Raw genomic sequence first — 24,272 nt, forward strand, 5'->3', positions numbered from 1 at the left:
CCTCCCCACAACAGACACCCTGTGAGGTGGGTGGGGCTGAGAGAACTCTGACACAAACTGCTCTTTTTCAAGGACAACGGTGCCAGAGCTTGTGACTGACCCAAGGTCACATCAGCAGGTGCAAGTGGAGGAGTGGGGATTCAAACCCAGTTCTCCCAGATTAGAGTGCGCACATTTAACCACTACACCAAACTGGCTGTTGGGTATCAGTGAAATGCATGTGTTGACTTTACTGAGGGAGCATTACTGCTTTATTTGTTTCTTCAGAATTTAGTTAAAGAGTTAGTAGTACAGACTAGTTTGAATAGATATTTTGGAAATGGAATTGTTTCAGGTCTTGTAGCAGGAAATGAAATGTTGCACTGTTCTGGGTATTCTTCAACTGAAAATAATTCTTTTCAGCTGATCGTTCCTACACAAAATACTTGAAGTCTACAGAAAAGCCACCTCATACTAGGGGTACCATCTCCAGGCTGGAAAATACCTGAAGGGCGCAGAGTCTGGGGAGGGTGGAGTTTGGGGGGCAGAGAGAGCTTAGCAGAGATGTGATGGTATGAAGTCCACCCTCTGAAATGCCATTTTCTCCAGGGGAACTGATCTCTGTAGTCTAGAGATCAGTTGTAGTCTCAGGAGAACTCCAGGCCCAACCTGGAAGTTGGCAAACCTACTTGATACAAATACTGTGGTTCCTCAAGGAAGTAGAAGCTGCACCATGCACAGTGTTTTTTCAGTCTGCCAGATATTTTCCATTCATCAGAGTGGAGAGATCTAGATCTTTCACCAAAAAAGAAATATGTGCATGTGTTGATCTGTCCATTCAAAAGATTGACTATGATAAAACTGAGTGTGGTTTGCCACTAAAGCACAAATATTTACTTTCTGAGCTACACATGCAATTAGAAAGAGGAGGGAATGTAGGGGAAGTAAATCTAGCCATTGAACCATTTAAAGAAAAGTTATGAGTACATATGAGCAACCTAAGCTATATGTTTCTAGAAGAGAAATAGTGTCATGAACATCTAAATTGCTTTTGCATAAGAACAACACAGATAATATACTTTAAATATATTAAACTACATGCTCTGCTTATGTATAGCCTATAATTACTGGAATTTATCTGTTTGTGACCTCCTTTGTAAAGTTCCTGAAGGGTTCTTATTTCTTGGTTACAGTCTAGGAAATACAGTATGAATTGCTAAACGATTAGAAAGAAGGCTCGGTGCTGTTGTTAGGTTTTCCACCCCAATTAGGCTGTGACCACCTAGATATCATATGAAAATGATGAGGAGAGAGGAGGAGAGAAATGAGAGGAAGTGTCTGCTTCTTTTGATAAATGGGAATACAAGTACCAGCCCCTTTCTTGGAAACTAGTTCAGAAAAATGTACAACAGAAGCAAACAGGAAAGTGGGGAGCCTTCTAATGTCCTGGCCCCACTGGTGGACCTCCTGATGGCACCTGGTATTTTTGGCCACTGTGTGACAGAGTGTTGGACTGGATGGGCCTTTGGCCTGATTCAACATTGGCGTCTCTTATGTTCTTATGTTCTGAATGCCAAGCAAGTCTTATCTCTCCCTCTGCTACCCCATCTTCTGCCCAGTTCCAGGCTGCAACCCTCACCCATGGGCACTACATTAGTGAATCCTGAACTAAGGCTTGTACTTCTGGGCACACTCAGGCCTCAACTACCTGTGAGAAAATTGCTCAGCAAAATGTTATACAGCTACCTCATAGGATCATTCCCAACTCCCCCAACCCCCCGCACCAATATGTTATAAAATATGAGGGAAAAATAACCTCTGTGTAGTATTTTTGAGATTTTTGAAGTGGAAAGGTGTTCACCCAGTCCAGGGACACATTTGTCCTTATACTCTGCTGAGATTCTTAGCATTGTAACCCAGAGAAGGGCAGGGACATATGTACAGTCAAGTCACAATTAACTTACACAACCCCAGCAAGGGGCTTTCAAGGAAGGTGAGAAGAAGAGGTGGTTTGCCATTGTCTTTCACTGCACAGCCTTCCTTAGCAATCTCGCTTCCAAGTACTGACACTGCTTAACTTCTGAGATCAGACAAGTTGCGACTGTACCATGCTGCCCCCCCCAATCCAAGTAGGGACACCATAAGCCCAACTAATTAGAAGCCACTGTCAGAGGGGATAGGAATGGCAGGGGATGCATTCTCTCACCATTATCTCTGCTAACCAAAGGAAAATGCTTCCCTCTCCATCATCACAACCAAATGTCAGTCAAAACATCTCAGTGTTCTGCTAGGTCCCAAAGATGTTGCAGTATTTCTGGAAGTATCTTTCATTGTATGTATGGGTAGTTTTTTAAGGAGCTATGCCTCTCAGGCAACTTACTTTAAAATTGTGATAATTCTAATTACCTATTACTATGGGAGGCAGTTTGGCTGAAAAGTGAGGTACAGATACGCTAAATAAATCAATGTTACAAACTTTAGTATAGAGATTTAAGAATGCCTGTCACCATGAACAATGTACTATTCTGTCTCCCACTTTTTGACAAAGAAACTTGAACTGGTAAAATCAAAGGAAAGAGCACAAAAATCGTTAAGGTTATAGATAAGCTACTCTACAAGGAGAGGCTTAAATTGGAATTTTTCCATTTAGATGGAAAAAGAAAGATAGGATAACTGCAAGACGAAAATAAGATCCTAAATCATGTGGAGAAATTGAATAGGAAATTTACTTGCTGTCTTCAAACACACAAGAATGAATGGGAATTAAGAGGCAACAGATTGTGCTTCAATGTGTTTTCACCAATCTCACACAATAAACACTGTGAAAGTCAGTGTGAAGTGATAACAGTGGTCAGGAAAACAAAAGAACACCCCTTCATTCAGGATACCTTTTAGAATTCTGTCTACCATATATATATATAAGCCCAACATATTGGCACTTTCCAGCTCTCCCATTGGCTGTGCTGTGCGCTCCATCAGCCATTGGCCCATCAGCCGCCACTCAAGAGTACTCGTGTGCCATTGGCTGGGTGCTGGATCTGCTCCTCTCTCCCGCCCACTGCCAGCCTGGCCACTTCTCTGACAGAACTGCCAAAATGGCTGTGTCTCCTGACAAAGACGCTTCTCCTGCTTGGCTCCTGTGGGGCTAACTTTTCCCGCAGTGGCTGTTGCTAGGCAACCAAGCTTGGTTCTGTCAGTAAAAAGGCAAAGGCAGGAGGCCCATTCCAGGCCTACATTGGCCTCGGTGGGGAACTCATTGGGGCCAGTCCTGACTAGGGTTGCCAGCTCCAGGTTGGGAAAGATTTTGTGATGGAGTCTACAGAAGCCAGAGTTTGGGGAGGGGTGGGACCTCAGACAAGTGCAATGCCATAGATTCCACCATCCAAACCAGCCATTTCCTCCTGGGGAACCATTGTTGCCAATCTCCAGGTGAGGGCTGAAGATCACTCAGAATTACAACTGCTCTTCAGATGGCAGAGATCAGTTCCCCTGGAGAAAATGGTGTCATTATACCCTGCTGAGGTCACCACAACAAATTGACGCTGAGTGCCCGAGGTCAGGGCACCCACCCAGAGGCTCTTTCTAGAGCTCATTGTATTTATTTCCACAATAGGCCTTATTTCCTTGTAGCTAATAAGAGGGGGCTCACTTCCCAGTGTGCCATTGGCACAGACTGAGTACTCAGGGGAAAGTACTCTGGTATTCTTAATAGTAGCAATTACATTATGTCTCAAAGTATAATTTTTAAAAAGCAACAGTATTCACAAAATCAAATTATGTGTTCTGTCAGAAGAAGAGAAAAAAGTTGTGAAACTTCTGTGTGTAAAACTTATGTTAATATAAGAAACTCTTTTTAATGTGATACCTCAAACTGGAAGAAAGCATGTGAACACACCTTTGCAGACATGAGAGTGTTGTTTTGTACCTTCTATAGCACAAGAGTTATTGGACACTTTTAAAGCCATGGGACAGTTACATCCTATGTTTCTTGGCTTGGGCAGGACAGAGGGTATTTGCTCTGGGCTTATTGTGAGCTCCCCGAAGGACAGTAGCAGTCACAGGAAAACCAGAATGCTTGAGGGAGGCTTTAGCATCATGTCAGTTCCCCACATTAATGCACCAATGTCTTTTAGTCATCACAGAGCCAGGGCCACATTCCACATGGCATGGGTGAGGAGAAGCACCTCAGCAAACACAGAAAATAGCATGGTTCTAGGGTGGGGCGATTTCCCCTGGGCCTTGTACTGTATTCTTGAATTGCCTTAATCTATTGACCTCCAACTTGGACAATATTGAGTTGAAAATCAAGGTATATTTAAAATAACAAGTAGTGAATTGACAGAAGTCAAGAAACAAAAAAGAAATGGATGTCACATTATTAATATAGTGATTAATTTTTGCCTTGGTGTAATTTAATACTGTGTTATGAAATTCATAGGTGCAATAATCAAGTATAAGAGAAATAATACTGAGTAAGGTCTTTTAAAATATTTTCTTTGGTTCTAATTTTTGCTTAAGGTGATAGCTGTATGAGCAGAGATAGATAGATAGATAGATAGATAGATAGATAGATAGATAGATAGATAGATAGATAGATAGATAGATAGATCTAGATAGATCTAGATAGATCTAGATAGATCTAGATAGATCTAGATAGATCTAGATAGATCTAGATAGATCTAGATAGATCTAGATAGATCTAGATAGATCTAGATAGATCTAGATAGATCTAGATAGATCTAGATAGATCTAGATAGATCTAGATAGATCTAGATAGATCTAGATAGATCTAGATAGATCTAGATAGATCTAGATAGATCTAGATAGATCTAGATAGATCTAGATAGATCTAGATAGATCTAGATAGATCTAGATAGATCTAGATAGATCTAGATAGATCTAGATAGATCTAGATAGATCTAGATAGATCTAGATAGATAGATCTAGATAGATAGATAGATAGATAGATACTGTTTTATGAATGTATGTGATGGAACCATGTGCCTATGTAGATAATATGCATAAAATGAGGATTTATTTGTCTGTCTCTTGATTTGCCTCTTACTAACTTCAGTATATGGTATTACTTTTTTCCTTGTAGGTTTGAGAAGCTCATATGCTAGTCAGCACAGTCAACTTGGCCAAGAGCTACGTTCAACTGTATCTCCTGAACTACACATTACTCCCATATATGAAGGCAGAACCTATTATAGTCCAGTATATCATAGTCCTAATCATGGATCAGCTGATGTGCATCAAGGGTCTCAAACAGCATTATATCGAACTGGATCAGGTAGGTGTGAAATATCTTTCTGTTGTCCATGAATACACACATCAAAATTTTAAATTCTGCAGCTGTTCAATAAGGATTCATTGGGGTAGATCCACTGGAAGAGTCCACAGAGGGTATTGGCTGACTCTGGTGGCTCCAACCCAGTGCGCTGTGCCCTTGCTGGTGGGAGCTACTGCTAAATATTTGTTCATGTAGAATTAACCTAATTGTTATATAGAGTGTACATAAATACTCTAATTAAAAATGTTTGATTCTGTCTCTGATTGAACCAAGGTAAACATTTGCATTCAAAATCCAATCTTGTTTAGAAAACATGGGAGCCTCCTTCTGAGAAAACAGACTACTTAATTATGCAGTGTGACTTTGTTCTGGAATTTGTTCAGCACTGAGGAACGTGTCTATTTAATAACCATAGTTGGTTTACACCAGTAATTTTGCCAGAAACCTATGCCATGCAATAGGTCGCACTCCTGCTGGATGATCTTATTTTGTATTTATAAAACCTAAAAGTGAAGTCTTGACTTAAAACTTAATATTAGCCCTGGGAATTTGGGGGGGGGGGGGGCCCAATTTTTTTTTAATTTGGCTTAATATAGACCATCCCCTTTTAAAATTTATCTCCTAAAATTATATTTTGAAACAAGTAGCTTAGCTCTCAGTTCCTTCCACCATTGAACTTGTTCAGGGGGAGATAGACATTGAGAGTAGAGTAGATAGCAATGGTTTAAAATACAAATTTATTTATTCATTTATTCTATTTATACCCCGCCCTCCCGCGAGCAGACTCAGGGTGGCTTACATTAATCGGTACCCAGTACCGTAAAACCATATACAAAAATTAAAACATTCCAAACGTTTAAAACAATCCAATAATCAGAGTTCTAGAGCTGGTGATCATCCTTGAGTAGTTAAGATGGCATATTGTATAGTATACAACCAGTTATAATATAAACTAAACAAATGTTTATATCCTATAAAAATTATCGTATAACTAAAACTAAACAATGAAACAGCTAAAAACATATATGTGTGTAAAGTGCCATCATGTTGCAGCTAACTTATGGTGACCTCAGCAAGGGGCTTTCAAGGCAAGTGAGAAGCAGAGGTGGTTTGCCATCACCTTCCTCTGCAGTCTTCTTTGGAGGGCTCCCATCCAAGTACTAACCAGGGCAGACCCTGCTTAGCTTCCCAGAACTGACAAGTTTGGGCTGTACCATGCTAATTTCCCTCCCAAAAAACAGAAGTACTGAGCCACAATCTCTGTTGGCATACCCACAGTCCCCCTGCACCAATCTAAATAGAAGTTATTCTAGGGTTTCCCAAAGAGGTTTTATAGAATTTCAGCAGTAATTAAGATGTTGTGACATCTTGTGAGATAACTTGTGAACATATGGGTAAATACACACATGCAGACACATTGGCTTGTATTCTACATCTCTGCTAAACGAAGTTAAAAGCCTTCCTCCAGCCTGAGGGAGCTTCCTCCAACAGATATGACTGTTCCTCTGGTGGAAGAGCCACTGCTATTGGAGGAAGCTTCCTTAAGGATAGAAGGGAGGTTTACATCTTAATACTGATTTTACGCACCAGGTGTTGGAAATCTGCAAAGATCTTCCAGTCAGCGTAGCACGCTTACATACCAAAGAAACAATTATGCTCTGAACACAACAGCTACCTACGCGGAACCCTACAGGTCGCTTCATTATCGGCTTCCAGAGTCCAATTACAACAGGATGCAGCATGCAACTCCAGCAGATGATGGGACAACGAGATCTCCATCCATAGACAGTATCCAGAAAGATCCCAGGCAAGCATACGTGATACTTTAATGAACTGTACACAGCTGCTATGATAAAATAATTCTAAAATACTTCCTAGCACTTCCATGTTTAATTGTTTATCTTTGAGACAACCTCTGTTTTAATTTCTTTAAGTTTTAATTACAAATATTTGTATAATTATAATAACTGTGGTATAAAAATAGCAAAAAAAATTCACACTTTCCTTTGGATTTTGCTTATCTAATGAAGAGAATTTGCATGGCGGGATCCAGAATTGCCTGAAGTAATTCACATGCTTCAGCATCAGTTCCCATCAGTTCAAGCCAACGCCGCAGCCTACCTACAGCACCTGTGCTTTGGAGATAACAAAGTAAAAACGGAGGTATGGTGCCGATTCAAAAATTATCAATGAGGACTATTTCAGAGCTCTTAGACTTGGTCATTTACTTTGAAGTTTCCATGAAGCTAATGATTTAAGGTGACTGGGAACCCTTTCAGATCTCCAATGGGAGCACATATTAATACTTTTAGGTTTTATTATAGTAACAGTTTAAAAGTTTCATCCATTCATACAGGATTATGTTTTTACGATTACAATCCTTTGCACACTTACTTGCAAGTGAGTCCCTTTACACTCACTGGAACTTACTTCTCAGTAAACATGCATAGGCTCAGGCCTGTATGATCTAGGCTGAAGTGTAAAAAAAATAAAAATTTCCATTAGAATATTTTCAATCAGAATATTAATATTTCAGAAAAAATGTATACATGCATAAGACTTAATGGGGGGAAACTGAGGGAAAATGCTTTAGAATTTGAAGTTGTGACTGTGTTCACATTTATGTTTTGTACTAGTAATTGATGCAGAGCACAGTAATACCTCCTACAAAGCTGTTTCCTGTCTCATAAAGATCTTTTGTTATAGCACTCTTTGTACTGGGCATACATTTTAATGTAAAATGAGGGGGAGGGGAGCTGGGCAGCAGCTCTCTGAATGATTGGCCACGCCAGAAGTTAATGTGGCCAGGCTAAAAGTGATGCAGCATTTCCCCAGGCAGAATCAGCTACCTCTCAGCTATGTCGGAGATCTATAAAGCACCTGTAATGGCTGAGGAACGGGGCCTCAGTAAAAGCCATGGGCTGACAGAGAAGATCGCTGCAGCTCTCCTCGGCAGAAGCCTTGATCTGGCAGGTGATCCAGAGAGGCTTCCAGAAATGCTGCAGAACAGTAGCCCAACAGAGGCAGCCAGGTGGTAGTTGCCACCTTATATGTCAATTCATATTTCAGAAATGGCAATACTATGAACACATCTCAGTGTTACCAATACTTCTTATAAAGCCATATCCTATCATTTTTGCACAATTTTTATACATGCAGGATACAAAATGACTGAGATACCTTGCTTTCCTCTCTCAACCGAGCATGCCTATATAATGATAGTGGTGCAGTTTATTGACCGTTGTGTAGTTCCTTCAGGACTGTCCTAAGTCAAATGTATGAGCCTCTAACCAGAAGAAACAATTGTCACAAACTTCTCAGGAGATAGCAACTTTTTCAGTGAAACTGTCAGAACTTTCATTGATTATTACCCCTTTTTTTTTAAGCAACAGTTCCTTTAATTAAAATCCTGGAGACAGACCTACTGAAGGTGTGAACCTTATTTAAGATGACACATTTACCTCCAAACCAAAACCCCAGTAACCGAAAAAGTAATTTGACTTGCCAGGGGCCCAAAATGACTTCCAACAGTGATCAGTACTGAATACTGCATTTAGCTTTGGATTTTACATGGCTTTAGAGTCATGATTGTTTTGTCCCAGTGAAGTTCAGCTTAATTTTTAAAAATATCAAGAGTTACAAAGTCCATGCAGAACAAACTAAAAAAAGACTGGCATAGCTAGAAGCATTATACTGTTCATATTCAGGGAAACCATTTGATTTACATGCAAAGTAAAAAAACTGTATTACCATATAACTGAACTAGCAGCATGGAGCATTTTATACAGTGATGATAAGACACATTGCAAGCTACTGGGACTTCATTCTAAATGTTTTCATCAGATAAAAAGCTAGTTTGTGACTAAGAAGATTTCCCTACTATGATTACCAGCAAAATTTACTTTTTTCCTGAACTCTTTAAACACCTGAGTTTTAAAATTCTGACGGGTTAGATAGCTTCCTCACAAAAATTCCATACCATGCTTCTTCCGTTATCTTTGGATGTATGTGCATTCAACTCAGTGATACATAAGTTCTTGCTCATGTTAATATGATTTTTCTAAAACTGTGAGGCATATTCTGTCATGCAGTGGGAAGGGTCTGTTTCCACGCATCCCCCACACACAGCTGTAGCCATCCCTTGTCTTAATTGTTTGTCCTCAGACCTAGTTTGTCAAAGGGAACAGAGAAAGCCCCACTCCATGAGGTGAACTGTTTAAGAATTTAAGATCCAGCCCTTAGTTTTCAGTTTTGGTGAAAATTGAACATCACTCTGCACGATTAGCCCCTTCCTAACAACTGGAGGCGTGCCTCTCTCAGAAAAGTGTATGTATGAAGTGTGTGTCAACTTATGATGACCACATAGTAATTTCAAGGCAAGAGATGAACAGAGGTGGTTTGCCTAGCAGCCCTGGCCTTCCTTGTTAGTCTCCCATCCAAGTACTAACCATGGACTGATTCTGCTTCGCTTCCAGAGTTTGATGAGATCCGGCTAGCCTGGGCCATCCCAGTCAGGGCCCCTCAGAAATATCAGATTTTAAAAGAGAGGCAGGATGTAAAATGCTTACAACAACTAGGTTCCCTATTGTAGTTTCTGCATTTTATTCTCAACCCCCTCCCCCAAGATTCTGTTCAGATGTGGACTGCTAATTGAATCTGGTGTTCAACATTTTTCCCCCTAGGTGTGTAGGTTAGGAGGAATCAAACATCTGGTTGACCTGTTGGATCACAGGGTCCTTGAAGTTCAGAAGAACGCTTGTGGTGCTCTGCGAAACCTGGTTTATGGAAAGTCTACTGATGAGAATAAAATAGCAATGAAAAATGTTGGTGGGATACCTGCACTTTTACGCTTGCTAAGAAAATCAATTGATGCAGAAGTAAGAGAACTTGTCACAGGTAAAATTTTAATAGACAGGAAGCAAATGGCATGTAGTCAGGTGGACTGTGTTTCTATATTCAAGGAAAGGTTCTGTGTTTGGAATAGCTTAGTTGAAAACAGACCTTAAAAGAAGGACTCGCATATAGTTTTCTGTATATGACCGTATGACTTCCACAGTGCATATAGTTTTGTGTATATGACCATGTGACCTCTGCAGTGTACGTGTTAATACTGGGGAAATTCTGGCGTATTTTCTGCGCAATGAAGAAATTAATCTCCAGCTCTGCTAGCAACCGCTGGTGGTAAAGATTAGTTTGGCCCATCAGGCAGTCAATACTTTCCCATTCTGAACTCTCATTCAGAACTATTCATTATTGTCACACGGTAGTAGTCATATAATATTAGGATTCTGTTGCCAAAGTGGTATTTATAGGTATGTAACATTTTTGTATTCTAACTCCTTTTATTAGTGTCAGAGGATAATTCCCTGAAGAATTTTCTCAGCTTCTTTGAAACTTGATTTCCATGGCCTTTGTACATGCAAACAGAAGAAAGTTCTCTAATTTGTGAAGTGTGTCGTTACTGACCAACAATGGGCACAATTTAATCCATACAGTTCCATGTTTGAATGTGGCTATTTTCCATATGTAGAGAGTCGGTATCTTCTCACTTCATTTAAATAGTTTTAGAAAGAATGAGATTTTGGTTCCATATTTCATGAAGTTTATGCTTAAAGATTTTCCCAACAATAAAAATCCTGTTTGAATTCAAAAAACGCAATGCATGAGCATTTTATTGGTTTATGTTATGATCAATTGCTGTTCCAGAAAACTACAGCTGTTCCAAGCACTAGAAAGTGTTCAGCATGTTTGACACTTTGAAAAAAGTGTAAAACACACATTAAACAACCAGGCAAATTAACCACTTGAAATGGTCAGATACAATAATAGCAGAAGTAGGATCTACAAACACTTTTGGTGAATGGATAACATTCCTTCACTCTCCCAGCGCATCTCGTCAAGGTTCCTTTGCCACGTGCCTCCCCTAGCCAGATATTAGGATTCAGGAAATAATCGGAATTGCCGAATTTATTCGGCTTCATTATATCCTATGGGGATGGTATAATGGAGAAGGTGGTGGGTGAATTTATACCACTTCGAGTTCACTCGCATGCTGTGTGGCTTGGAAAAGCCATTTAAAAGGAAAGTTCCCTTTAAATGGCTTTTGCAAGCCTAGCAGTACATGAGTGAACTCGAAGTGGCACGAGTTTCCCGCAGGCTTGGCTGGGGCTCTGCTGGGCAGCCTGCCATCAGAAAGGAGGGAGTAAAGATCTCAGATCTTCCCTTCTTTCCATTCTGCTGGCCTCTGGGAGCCACCACCAACAGAAAGGGAGGGAAGATCTGAGATCTCCCCCCTCCATTCTTCTGGCCTTGGAGAGAGTTCTCTCCACAGGATCAGCTCCTGGGAGGGCTCCATTGGGCAGTCCAGTTTCAACCGGGCAGCCTAGCAAAGCCTGCAGGGAGAGTTCTCCCCAGAGGATCGGGACCTTAGCAAGCTCCCTGCAGGATCAGCTCCTGGGAGGGCTCTTGGGCAGTCCAGTTTCAACCAGACAACCCAGCAGAACCCCAGCTAAGCCTGCAGGGAGAGTTCTTCCCACAGGATTGGCTCCTGGGAGGGCTGACAGGCAGACCCATTGGGCTGTCAATTTAAATGGCTGGCAACCATTTCACGGCCCTGGACTGCCCACCAGAGCCCTCCCAGGAGCCAATTCTATGGGGAGAACTCTCCTCAAAGCCAGCAGAATGGAAGGGGTGGAAAATGTGAGCTCTTCCCTCCCTACTTTCTGCTGGTGGCGGGAAGCAAAACCAGCCGGTGAAATGGCTGCCAGCCATTTAAACCCAACAGCCCAATGGGTCCCCCAGTAAGCTGTTAGGTTTAAACAGCTGGCAGCCATTTAACTCTTCCTTTTTGCTCCCCCCCCTTTCCAAGACCTTCCAAGCAGAGAGAAGTGAAAGGGATCACTGAAATGGCTTGCAGCCATTTTAGCCTAACGGGGGTAGGTGTGCCCCTCTGCTGTTAGGCAAAAATGGCTTCAAGCCTTTTCAGTGATCTGTTTTGCTCCCCCCCATTTAAATCTACCATCCCAACAGGTTTGCCTGTCAGCTGTTAGGTTTAAATGACTGGCAGCCATTTTAGCCCAACAGCCGCTATTCAGTATTCCCAATTAGACTGGAATCACTATATCAGTAACCAATCAGATTCTTAAATCTGATTTGGTTTAGGAGATACCCAAGTAATACTGAGAAGGTATTCTTTGGGTATTTAATCAGCTCAGTTTATACCAAATGCACACCCGTACTATTGACTTCAAGCCAAGTTGTAGATCACCTCCATGAGAGAGCTTGCAGAAGGGAATCCTTCAGGTGGTGCCAACAACTTGTGTAGTTTGTTCAGTCTGGGAATTCCCAAGATGGATTGGCTGGCAACTACTGTAGCAGATATTTCCTGTGCTTTTCCCTTCCAGAGGTCTTGCTTGGGGTGGGGAGCCCAACCTATATAATCTACATTTGGCTGACAGTGCTAATGTTCTTTAGTTATCATCATAGCTATAATAATGTCTGCTTCTGCCATCCCAGATTTAGCATATGCACTGCTAATCTCAGCAGCCAGAAGTCTGCTAGTTCCCTTCTACTATAGCACTCAACATTTGGGTCAGGACTGGATTTCTACAAAGCGCCTGTGTGGGCAACTCCAATACCACATCATGCTGTTCTTTTTCTCCCATGATCTCCTATGACAGTATAAGCAGTCATTGTCTTCATTTAGTCCCAGAATACCCAACAAGTCTTTCACCGTCTTCTGTTATGACTAAATATGCAGGCATCTCTAGTTAACAGGAATAGACTGAGAACTGTTTCAAACAGTATAAGCATCACATTGGGTCCTAGGACAAGTGCTCACGAAGAATTTACTGAGCAACTCAGGCTACCCATAGGTGTGGGGGGGTGCACCTACCACTTGAAGGTGCACATTCTAGCCATATATCCACCAAAGGCAATGGGTGTTGCCCACTCTGACAAAGTCAGTCACATCTTTAGGGATTTAATTTCAATGCACATAGACTTTTTGCCCTTATCCTCCTTAATAAATTGTTGCTGATGTCTGCCTTACTAACCGTGTCACTTTTTGAAAACTGCCCCCTTTGAAAAACAATGTGACAGAAGGACACCTGAAATCTTTGCCCATGTTATAATTTTCCGGTAGGGGAGTTCTGCCATAACCAATTTTTGTGTCTGAACGATGTAATGTAGGGGTAATGAATGCACTTTTCTCAATCTAAGGAATATGAGGGCCCTGTCAATCTGTTCTAAGACTGGCAAATACTTATGTGTTTGTCAGAACTAGTTATATGTAATCTCCACTTCCACGTTACATTGTTAGATCTGGGAATGATTTTCAGCAGTTCTTTATGTCAGTAATTCATAGCTAAGTGTGTTTAATATTTTAGGTCTATGCTGTTTCTTATGCAGAAGAATTGCAAAGCAAGGATTCAGTTTTAGTTTCATTGTTGCCGAAGTAGAAAAATAACCCTTATATTTTTCGCTTTTTCAAACAGCCTTATTCTGCCTAAGGGTGTTGTATGTTTACTACCATAGAATCTCATTTTTCATGAGTTGTACTCTATCTTGAAAGCTGACGTGATTTATTACTTTTGAAATTGCAGAGCCAGTTAACAAACCTTATCTTAGTTCCTTGGTCACAAGGAGTTGATAGGAATACCATTATCCCGAGTATGCTTTCCTTATCCCTAGTACTTCTGCATTTTTACATACTTTTGTTCCTTTAGTGCTTCTAACTATGCACAATTTATAGTAAGTTATGTGTTCCGCAGTCATGAAATCCCTGGAACCAAAGTTCTGAACTGTGTGCTTAGGTACCATTGATTTTTACAGAGATTTCTCTCTATCTCACTTTTCTCTGGATAGCACCTATGATTTGTTTCTTCTTTTTTTTTAATGCAATACTGAAACATTGGGTTGGATCCTGCCTGCATTTTTGCTCAAGCCTGTCCAGTTCTAGTACAGTCCCTCTCCCACATGGCTATAGTTTGTGAAGGTACTGTCAGCCCCAGGATAGACTTCTTTGGTCATCAAAGGGAACTGCCTCCTTTCTTTTTTACTAGCCAGAAAGTGGGACAGATCCAACCCACTTTCAGGAAACCACACTTAGCTCTGCAGCATTCTGTCATGTGCATGCAGCCATGCTATTTAGGAAAGAGGGGAGAGGATCACTGATTTAAATTCTGTTTGATGCTATTGCTAAATAACGTGTTTTAAAATGTATCTCGCATGCTTTGGCCCTTGGTTTTCTTGAGAGAGATAGCTTATGAGAAACTTGTTAAGCACACTTCATGATGTTAAGACTGTTAAAATTGTTTGTCTTTTGTCTTCTGTTCAGTCCCACCGATAGAGAGAAATTTCTAGCTCCTTAGTAGTGGAAAGGGTGTCCCTCCGCTTTGGCACGAGTGCATCGCACTTTCCTGCTGAAACCAGCGCACCAAAGGGGAGAAGCACTATCTTCTTTTGTCATGGAGCTGAGAGGATCGTTCTAGCTTTGCTCTGTCTCCACCATCTGCCTTTGTTCAGTTTTTCATTGGTTGCTTCAGCAGTCTCTTCTCTGATCTTCTCATGGTTCTCCAGTATGAGAGAAAAATGCCTCAGAAGAAGAAGAAGAAGCTGTTCTGACACACCTTTGGGTAGTGAAGGGCGGGGTATAAATCCAATCTCTTCTTCATCTTCTTCTACATGTGCTCCTAACCCCATAAGTGCCTTTTTTCTGGGGTTATGGGGCAACACACTTGGAAGAAGGAAGTGGGGGGAAGTCCCATTGTGTACACAGTTTCACTCCCCCTGCTTTTCATTCAACTCAGTGTTTGGAGGAGCACATAAAGCACAAGTACTTGGTCCAAAAGCAAATGAATGATGTATTTGCAAATACGGCCATTTATGTCTTGTTCACTATCGTTTCTTAGCCATTTGTAAATAGGGTAAGAGGCAGTCTTCCTCATCTGCTCATTCCAAGTGCACACATACCCAGTCAAGTCAGTTCTTGCCATATAAGTGGTCTATTTCCAATGCATAATGGTGAAGTTCAGGGAAGAACAAATGGTAAAATGACTGACCAACAATGTTTAGCATAAAGTAGAGTAAAAGATGCTCTCCCTTTTTGTCCATAATGAGATGTGAATGCTGTTGGGCCAGTGAACAGTTGTTACGCGTGCCATCTCAAGTTTGATAAAGCATCTGTTTTAGCTGATAAGCCAGCTCAGCTGCTAAGTAGTTTACAAAAACACCTTTTGAACACACCTTCTAATACAAGTGCTTGAATGGCGGAGGGGGGGTATCCTGGCAAATAAAGGCTCTGAGTAAATGCACAGAGCTTGATAAGCTGTCATGCCTAACATTGTTTAAATATAAAATTGTTCAGCTTTGTTTAGTGAAGAGCAGCTTTTATAAAACTGAACACCTCGTTACCAAGTTGTTGAAGGCTGAAGCTATTTAATCTGCATAGTTATCTTCTAAAAATCTGTATTCAGAAGATAGTCATTTCTTATTGCCCAATAAATGCCCATGCTTAGCAGTATGTTGTGGAGGGAAGTTTTGTCCTTGAATCTTTCGGCTTAATGTTTTTGGTTTCTGGAGATGTAATTTAATTACACAGGCATATTGATAGTAGCTCTTCACATTGTTGTGCTCTGTTTTTTAGCATTTATGTGCTGCTGCTTTTACTTTGTTGCCCAAGTCCTAAGAATGGGATTGGTTAGAAAGCTATACTCTGAATAGGCTATCAAAGCCAATCTTTGAAAGATGCTAGAGCACTGCAGTCACAGAAATATGGATGAGGTGCCAAGGAACAGAAGACACAGATTTGAAAGAATAATGCACCATTCATTTTTCCCACTGAAGCTCAAACAAATAAAAAGAAACGAATTAAACATAAGCTACCATCTTTGAGACTTCCCTTGCTATTGGCTGCAAGAGCTCTGGATACTTTCTTGAAATGGGACTCTCCCACTGCTGAATAGAGGTGATGTCATGAAACTCCCATGAACAATTTTACTTATGAGCAGGGGTCATTTCGTAGAAAAAGAGGTGCAGGAGCTCATTAACATAACTCATTTGCATAACTTATTTGCATATGCCACACCCCCTGACATCACCGGAAGTGTGTCAGAAGGCAACACCCACCGCTCAGGCTCCACTGGACTGTTTTGGATTGCTAGCTATGGGGGGGGGCCCACCCTCCCCCATGCAACAAGGCTCAGGGCGGGGTACAACATTTGCCATATACAAATTTAAATATGAAATCTAGTTAAACCAATTAAAGCACAAACAATTCAGCAAGAACTTGCAGGTGACGTATAGGTATACAGCTTAACATCCTTTCCTGGTGGGAAGAAGAAGAAGAAGAGATTGGATTTATACCCCGCCCTTCACTTGGAGTCTCAGAGCGGCTTACAAACTCCTTTCCCTTCCCCTCCCCACAACAGACACCCTGTGAGGTGGGTGGGGCTGAGAGAACTCTGACACAAACTGCTCTTTTTCAAGGACAACTGTGCCAGAGCTTGTGACTGACCCAAGGTCACATCAGCAGGTGCAAGTGGAGGAGTGGGGAATCAAACCCGGGTCTCCCAGATTAGAGTCCGCACACTTAACCACTACACCAAACTGCCAGAACATACGAAGTTACAGTTGGGGTTACCTGGATTACCATCTTTTAAGAAATGGGTACAGTTGCCAGCTAAGAAATTCCAGGAACTTAAGGGGCTTTTCTTTCTGTAGCAGCTATCAGAGAAGGTCCTTTTCTATAAGTAAATTAAGGATGCTTGTTTTTTTCAAAGTAGCTAAGATTTGGCAGATTACTGGGCACAAGTTTATTTCAGTTACGCAAACTATCAGCTCAATATTGTGACAGCGAGCAATTAAAGTGTAAAATAGTCTATCTGTCCACAATGAAGTGTCTTCTCAAATATTCAATTAAAATCTCACATTTTTCCACAGCATTCAGAGTACGTAGTTACATCTTGTTACTACTGGCACAATATGTGTGTGTATTTATGTATAATAACGTTTCATTCTTTCATATATAGTAGGAAACTGTATGACACCAATGTTTTGGTGAATAAATGTGCATTTGGAGAACATGATTGACAGTATGTTTAGAACACAACAAGTTCTATACATAGGTTTGATTCAGGCCATGTTTGTAGTACTGGAAACAAATGTGAGTTTGTGTGCTTCTTTTCTTTTCGAGCAAGGGAACCTTTACCTTTACCTTTTTACTCTGACTGAGCTAGGAGCTTATGCTATAGTGTAATGAAGTCGGAATTGTCTCTCTGTGACACGGAGCATATGATTGTTTGTACGTTTCTGTACTAGGGGTGTGCAAAAAAAAAAGTCGGCCCGATTTGGATTCTGCCAAATTGGACAGAATCAATTTCGGCCGGCAGAAAGACTCCCGCATATCAATTTCGTCAGTATGAGCCATTGGGGAGTCTTTCCGCCAGCCAAATGTCAATTTCGGCCCCATTATATCCTATGGGCCATTGAAGCAAATGGCGAAATTATAGGGTATATTCTGGGGGCTGGATGGGAGGGGGTTTGAGGGAGAGGCTCCAAGCTGCTGGAGCCTCTCCCCAAGATACCCACCAAGTTTCAAGAACATTGGACCAGGGGGTCCAATTCTACGGGCCCCCAAACAGGTTGCCCCCATCCCCTCCATTGTTATCTATGGTGGGGGGAAAGGTTACTTTTTTCCTCAGATATGCAGACGATACCACTCTAATGGCAGAAAGTGAAGAGGTCAAAACCTAAAAAGGTTAGTCAGGAATAGAAAAGGGCCAACTCTAAAAATCTAATCATAAAATATACAAAAATATGTGTGTGTTTATTCAACATAAATTAAAATAACAAACCTCATATAAAACTATAAAAACATACAAGGGCTAATGAGATAGACCTAATAAGATAGACCTTACGCGTTTCGGCCTTTACAGGCCTTCCTCAGAGGTCTAATACATACAGAACATATTGGCTGATGTGCAAAAATACATACAATTCTACATATACAAAATATGGAATAAAGACCAGAAATCAATTGTTCCAAAGTTTAACCACTGGGCAAGGAAAAGAAATACAGAAATACAAATGAAGCCTCCAGTGAAAACACATGTCCAGTGGTACTTCTCTCTGGTCTGTTCCAAATGTTCCTTAGGTTAAAAGCAGTTGGCATAGTCTTGTTAAGATTTTGATGGACTCCATTTCTGTGGCTTGCAATAACTCTATTGATACCCCATTTCTTCACATTCTAAAGTTGCAGGCTTTTATTCAAAAGATTCTTCTTGGAAGGAATCTTTTTCTATTCCAGTTATTTGGAAAGTAACCAGATCAATACAGTGCTGATTTTGTTATTAAATATTTCTGAATCAGCAAAGCCTTATAGTCTGGAATTCATTCCATCTCTTATGTTTTGGCTTTGATGGCAGGTTCCTGATGAGTAAGGATGGGAACGAACTGGCTGACGAACTAAAGTTCTTCACGAATTTTGGGCGGTTCATAGTTTGCGAAGCAATGTTTGCAAACTGAAGAATTGCCACAGACTTTCACAAATTTGATGCAGTTTGTGGTGATTCTTGAAGAGCAGAAAGCTCTGCTCTTCACCAAAAAAAGCTGTTTGGGTTAAGTGGCTCCCATCCATTTAAACCACCGCTTTCTGCTCCCCAGGGCTTTTCATGGGGAACAGAAATCTGGAGTTTATATGGCTCCCAGACATTTCACCCCCTGCTTTCTGCTCACCGCCACAGCGGGCAGAAAACAGGGGGTGAGATGGGGGAGCCATTTAAAGCCCTGCTTTCTGCTCTCCATGAAAAGCCCCAGGGAGCAGAAAGAGCGGATTTAAACTTTAAATGGCTCATGAACTGCCTGAACCAGTTTGGTTCGTGAACCAGCCTCCTGATTTGTATCAGTTCATGGTTTGGTTTGTGCTTCAGCCAAGAAATGAACTGCAAAAATGTGATGTCACATACTTGAAAATATAAACACAGCATTAGAGAATAAGCAGTTCTAGTTCTTTTGGTTATGGAGAATGTCCATTTCTTTTTCTTTTCTTTCTTGAAGATGACAAATGCTCTGGAATCCATTTTGTATTATATTTGTTCATTGTTGAAAAATCTTCTTGAGCTCCCTCATACCACTTGTGCAGCATCTACACTGGTTTTCCATTACCACTTAAAATCCTGGTTTTCGTTTCTAAACCTCATCTCACAATCTTCAAATCTTTCAAAACACTGTACCTTCTATGTACCTCCTCAGCTATTGTACCTTCTATGTACCACCTCAGATATTGAAATTCCTTTTCCTAGAGCCTTATCAGTATGCAAGCTCAAGTATATATATATTTTTAAAGCTCTGTAGAAATTTGTTGTTTGAGCTGGCGTTTTACAGCTGTTAATCAGTTTTTATGTAACCTAATCTTTTTTGTACTTCATAGTTTTATGTCACTAAGTTTTCTTTTAATTGTTCTCTGCTTTAAATTACTATTACTAGTCGTGTACTCTTACCGCATAGGGTATGCAAGTTGGAATAAAGAGGTAATGATCTAATGACCATTGCTATTAAATGATACAATACATCTTTTTCATAGGTGTTCTCTGGAACCTGTCTTCATGCGATGCAGTAAAAATGACAATCATTCGAGATGCTCTGTCAACATTAACAAACACTGTGATAGTTCCTCATTCTGGGTGGAATAATTCTTCCTTTGATGATGATCATAAAATTAAATTCCAGACTTCTCTAGTTCTGCGCAACACAACAGGATGCCTGAGGTAAATCACAGCGTATATAGAATGAATCTTAAATGGCAATTTCGTATGTATCCTTTGAAAACTATTCAGTCCTATCACTTAAGCTAATACGCTTTGCTCTTATATAATGAAAAAGCAAACATGTAAATGTAGCTCTGAGGGCATATTGCTTTATGATTGGCTTTGTGTTGCATGTCTTGTGTTTATATTAAATGCTCATTCTGTAATGAGTTGCTTTTCAGCTGGCTTTGGTCTCAAGTCACATCTAGTGATTTAAACTTCAGTGTGTTAACTAGCCAGTACTCTGTGGTCTAATCCATTTTTTTAGTGAAGCTTGAAAGAAGTATTAATTGTTTTTGCAGTGAACGATAGATGTGCACAATGCTGTCACATATGCTACTTTTTAAAGGGGTAGATTTCTGCTGGTGAAAAGGGGAGGCAGAGAGTGTATTGGGACCAAGGACAAAAGCCTTGTGAAAGAGGGGGCTGTAATAAGGAGGGGAATTGGCGTAGATTGACCCCACCCATACTCCAAGGCATACATACTCCTCCCATTTTATTGCCAACAACTCCATGTGGAAGGTTAGGCATTGAGAGAATGACTGGCCCAGAGTCACCTGGTCTTCCTACTCGTCATCTAACACTCAAAACACTATAGCAGACTCTAACCCCTCACAGCTGTTTAAACTTCACATATCATGGCACATGGTGGTGAAGTTTGACGGTGAGTTACCTGAGTTGAGAAACCGTGACTTACAATTGGCTGGTAAACCAGAAATCAGTATTTGGAATAGTTTTGCAAACTGCTGTTTACAATAACTAAGTTTAGGCATAATGTCTCTGTTGACAACACAGTAGATGCATTCAGATGTAACAACAAACTGAGATTTAAAAACAGGCTTTGTGCCTAGAACAATATGTTTGCTATGCTTGTGCATTCCCCTCACTGCTCCCATCTTCCTCCTCTTCCTCTTGCATGCATGGAGCTTCCAGGTTTCATCAAGCTCTAATTTGTGGTGCAGTCTAAATGCTAGCACGTGGACAAATTTCAAGCAGTTAAAATTTAGCATTTGAGATCAAAATTATCTCATTGCATTATTTTAAACTTGAAAGCAAGCTGTATATGTCTGTAATCTAGAAAGCTAGATAATAACTGCGGGAAGTAGCTGAATGGGAGGCTCTGAGCTGACATATATTGCAGCCTCGCTGCAATCTTACTTTTGGGTTTTAGTAGTACCGGTGTTGTACTAATCCTGGGCAGTATCTTGTCAGCTTTTCCACTGGTGAAAGTGGGAGGTTGTGTCCCAATGAAAAGGCTGTGCCAGGGATAGTGGACAAAAGCCACATGGGGCAGTAGCTATGGTGAGTAGGGAAATCAGAAGAGTTTGAATGGAAAAGCAGGTGTGATCTAATCTCTCTGTCCAGATAGCCTCCCTCCAAGTTTCTTATGTTTTTGAGATTTCCACCCTCTGTTTTAGTCTGTTCTTTGTTATCAGCTACCGTCTAAGCCTTTTGCCTTATTTCTTCACCCACCTATCCATCAGTTAGTTCCCTGCCTTTTCCTCCACCTCATTTCCCTGTTCTTCGATACCATCACCTTCCACCACTGTAGTCTCTATTACTTTGTTATTTGTTACTGATGTTGTGACATCACTACCAACGGCACTTTCCAAAGTGTAAGACAACAGGTGTCGCAAATGTTCCCATTCTTTTATTTGTTTTCACAAATAGATGATTATTGCGTAGGGACATTGTTCGGTGTATTCAGTTCAACTGGATTGTCTAGTGGTTGGCCAGCCCTGAAATAGATCGTAATATCAACATAGGTAGACATCACCAGAAGTATTGTGTCTGATAGTGCACATTGCATCTATACATTGTACACAGACTTCATGGAGACTGCGTGGAATTTTTTTTTAACACTTATGGGAAGTGGCAGGGGATGTGCTCACTTAGTATTGAGCTTCCCCAGCCCGGAGGTTGTAAAGATCCAAGAGTCTCTCTGACAACATCCATTCAATGTGGTCTGGACCCTTGCCCAGACTAGACCACAGTGTCCAGACAGTGCCAAATAGAATTACGGTAGGCAGTGGTGGAATGTGTAGTTATGTAGGCTACACAGCTTGTGTACCATTTATTATTGCCAAGCCCATGTCTGAGTGAAAATTTGCTGATCAACAAGAATTGGCTGGGAATTGAAAAAGAACTGTTGTTGATTTTTTTAGATTTATTTTGGAATGGTTCAGGAGGAGTAAGTTATTGTTTGGCCATAACATGTTCATCGAAGGATGTACCTACTCTGGAATAAAAATTGATCATATCTTTTAAAAATAGTATGTTGGTAGAGGCTGATGGAGTAGGAAGAATAGATTTCTCTTAATAATCTTCTTGAGATCTTTATCTGCCCATCCAACAATTTATTCTTTAAACAGAATGATATGCCACAATGAGGAACATTTTGTTGGAAAGTTGGTTTGATGCCTGCTCTGTTTGATGAGAATGGCCTTTATGGGGGCATTTTAGTAATCTTCAAAATTGTACCAAATCGAGCTCTACTTTCCCAGAATATCATCCTATTTGATCTTTTAAAAAATTATTCTATAGATAACCAGATATGCATTCCATGATAATAAGAGTACTAATCTACACTATAGCCTAGGCCATAAGAAATGATCAATGAGTTCATCAGAGGGATCTTTGCTGCTTCAACTTTCCCACTGCAGTACTCTTTGACACACACACACACACACAAACACACACACACACACACCAAGAAATCATCTTCTAAGGTCAGGGGCTTTTTGGCAGTGGGATGCATTGCAGTGCAGTGCAGGGGTTGCAGCAAGAAGGGGGGGATCAGCAGAAATCATCCTTTCACTCTTCCATGAATTCATGCTTGAGCAGATGTTTGCCAAAGGACAGGAGCAGTTTCCACTAGTTCCCCCATCAGCTGCAACCCCTGGCATTGTATAAAGTACTGTTCTGAAAGGTTATCTCTCCCTGAAGAGCGACTTGGGGGGGGGGGGGAGATGGAGCTCAGGACTGTAGAGGAAATGGAGAGGTGGCTTTTGCAGATTGTTGAATCCAAGCCCATATTTAGTGATATGCATCCGTATTTCTATTCTTTTTTTTATGCCTTTAGGAATCTAAGCTCCGCAGGTGAGGAGGCACGGAAACAGATGAGAACTTGTGAAGGCCTGGTTGATTCTTTGTTATATGTGATCCACACATGTGTGAACACGTCTGATTATGACAGCAAGGTGTGCAAATGTTTTATCTACTGGGAGAGTGGGTTATTACCATAAAGTTGTTTGATAGTTGCTGCTTTTTGTATACACTGCTTCAGGGCCAAATTACATGTGGCAAGAGAATTCTGTGATTATCTTATGGATTTTTAAGAACTAATAGGAGGTCTTACACAATTGCTTTGAAGATCAAAGGCTTAACCTTTTCCTCCCATGTTTCTCCTGCAGCTTAAATGACCCCTCTAAAGCTGCAGTTAGGAACAAATAGGTATAAGACCTGTCACAGAACTGTCACTTCACATGTAGTTGGGCAATTTTTTTTAAATTTCTGTGGTGTCACTGAATTATTAACGTAATTTTATTCTTTAATCTGTGGACATAAAAATTACTAGGGATGGGCATTAACCAGAAAAATGCTGTGCAGCTTGGTGTTCGGTTTGTGGCTCAGCATGGACCAAACCCCAAACCAGGCTGGGAGGCCAGCTTATGAACCAAACCAGTTCATGCAGGATTGGGGGCCCTGCAAACCCCATTGAAAAGGACTGCAGTCCCTTTCAACAGGGTTTGCAGAAAGCCTGAAAAACAGCTCAGAAGTCTGCTCAGCTGTTTTGGATTGTCTTGTGGAGACAGGATTGCCGGGGGAGAGGTGTCCCACCTCCCTTTATCCTGGCTGCACAGCCAGGAGAAAGGGAGACGGGATCACCAGGGAAGAGGTATCCCACCTCCCCACACAACCAGAAGAAAAGGGGAGGTTCACCAGGAAAGAGGCTTCCCATCTCCCTTTCTCCTGGCTGTGCCGGCTCCCTGGCATAGCCTCTTTAAACAGGCTGCACGAGTGAGCCTGAGACAGCTGGGCCTTCTCTGCACTGGCTCAGCTGCCTCTGGCTCCTTGGGATAGCCTCTTTAAACCGGGTTGCATGAGGGAGCCTGCAGCTGGGAGAGCTGTCCCCATTGTCCCAGCTGCAGGCTTCCTGATGGAGCCCAGTTTAAAGGAGCTGCAGGAGGGGGCCC

General features: G+C 41.2%; 1 protein-coding gene across 1 annotated transcript in view; it reads left to right on the forward strand.

Annotated features, from left to right (window-relative positions):
- Positions 1-24,272, forward strand: part of PKP4 (plakophilin 4) — a 171,168-nt gene that overhangs the window by 130,550 nt on the left and 16,346 nt on the right. The window contains 6 exon segments of the mRNA XM_015411565.1: positions 5,081-5,272; positions 6,863-7,079; positions 7,303-7,435; positions 9,955-10,168; positions 19,854-20,037; positions 23,159-23,276. Of these exon segments, the coding sequence (XP_015267051.1) occupies positions 5,081-5,272; positions 6,863-7,079; positions 7,303-7,435; positions 9,955-10,168; positions 19,854-20,037; positions 23,159-23,276 (1,058 nt within the window).

The sequence above is a fragment of the Gekko japonicus genome, unplaced genomic scaffold (genome assembly GCF_001447785.1).
Source record: "Gekko japonicus isolate JY-2015 unplaced genomic scaffold, Gekko_japonicus_V1.1 scaffold6, whole genome shotgun sequence".
In the NCBI taxonomy this organism is placed as follows: domain Eukaryota; kingdom Metazoa; phylum Chordata; class Lepidosauria; order Squamata; family Gekkonidae; genus Gekko; species Gekko japonicus.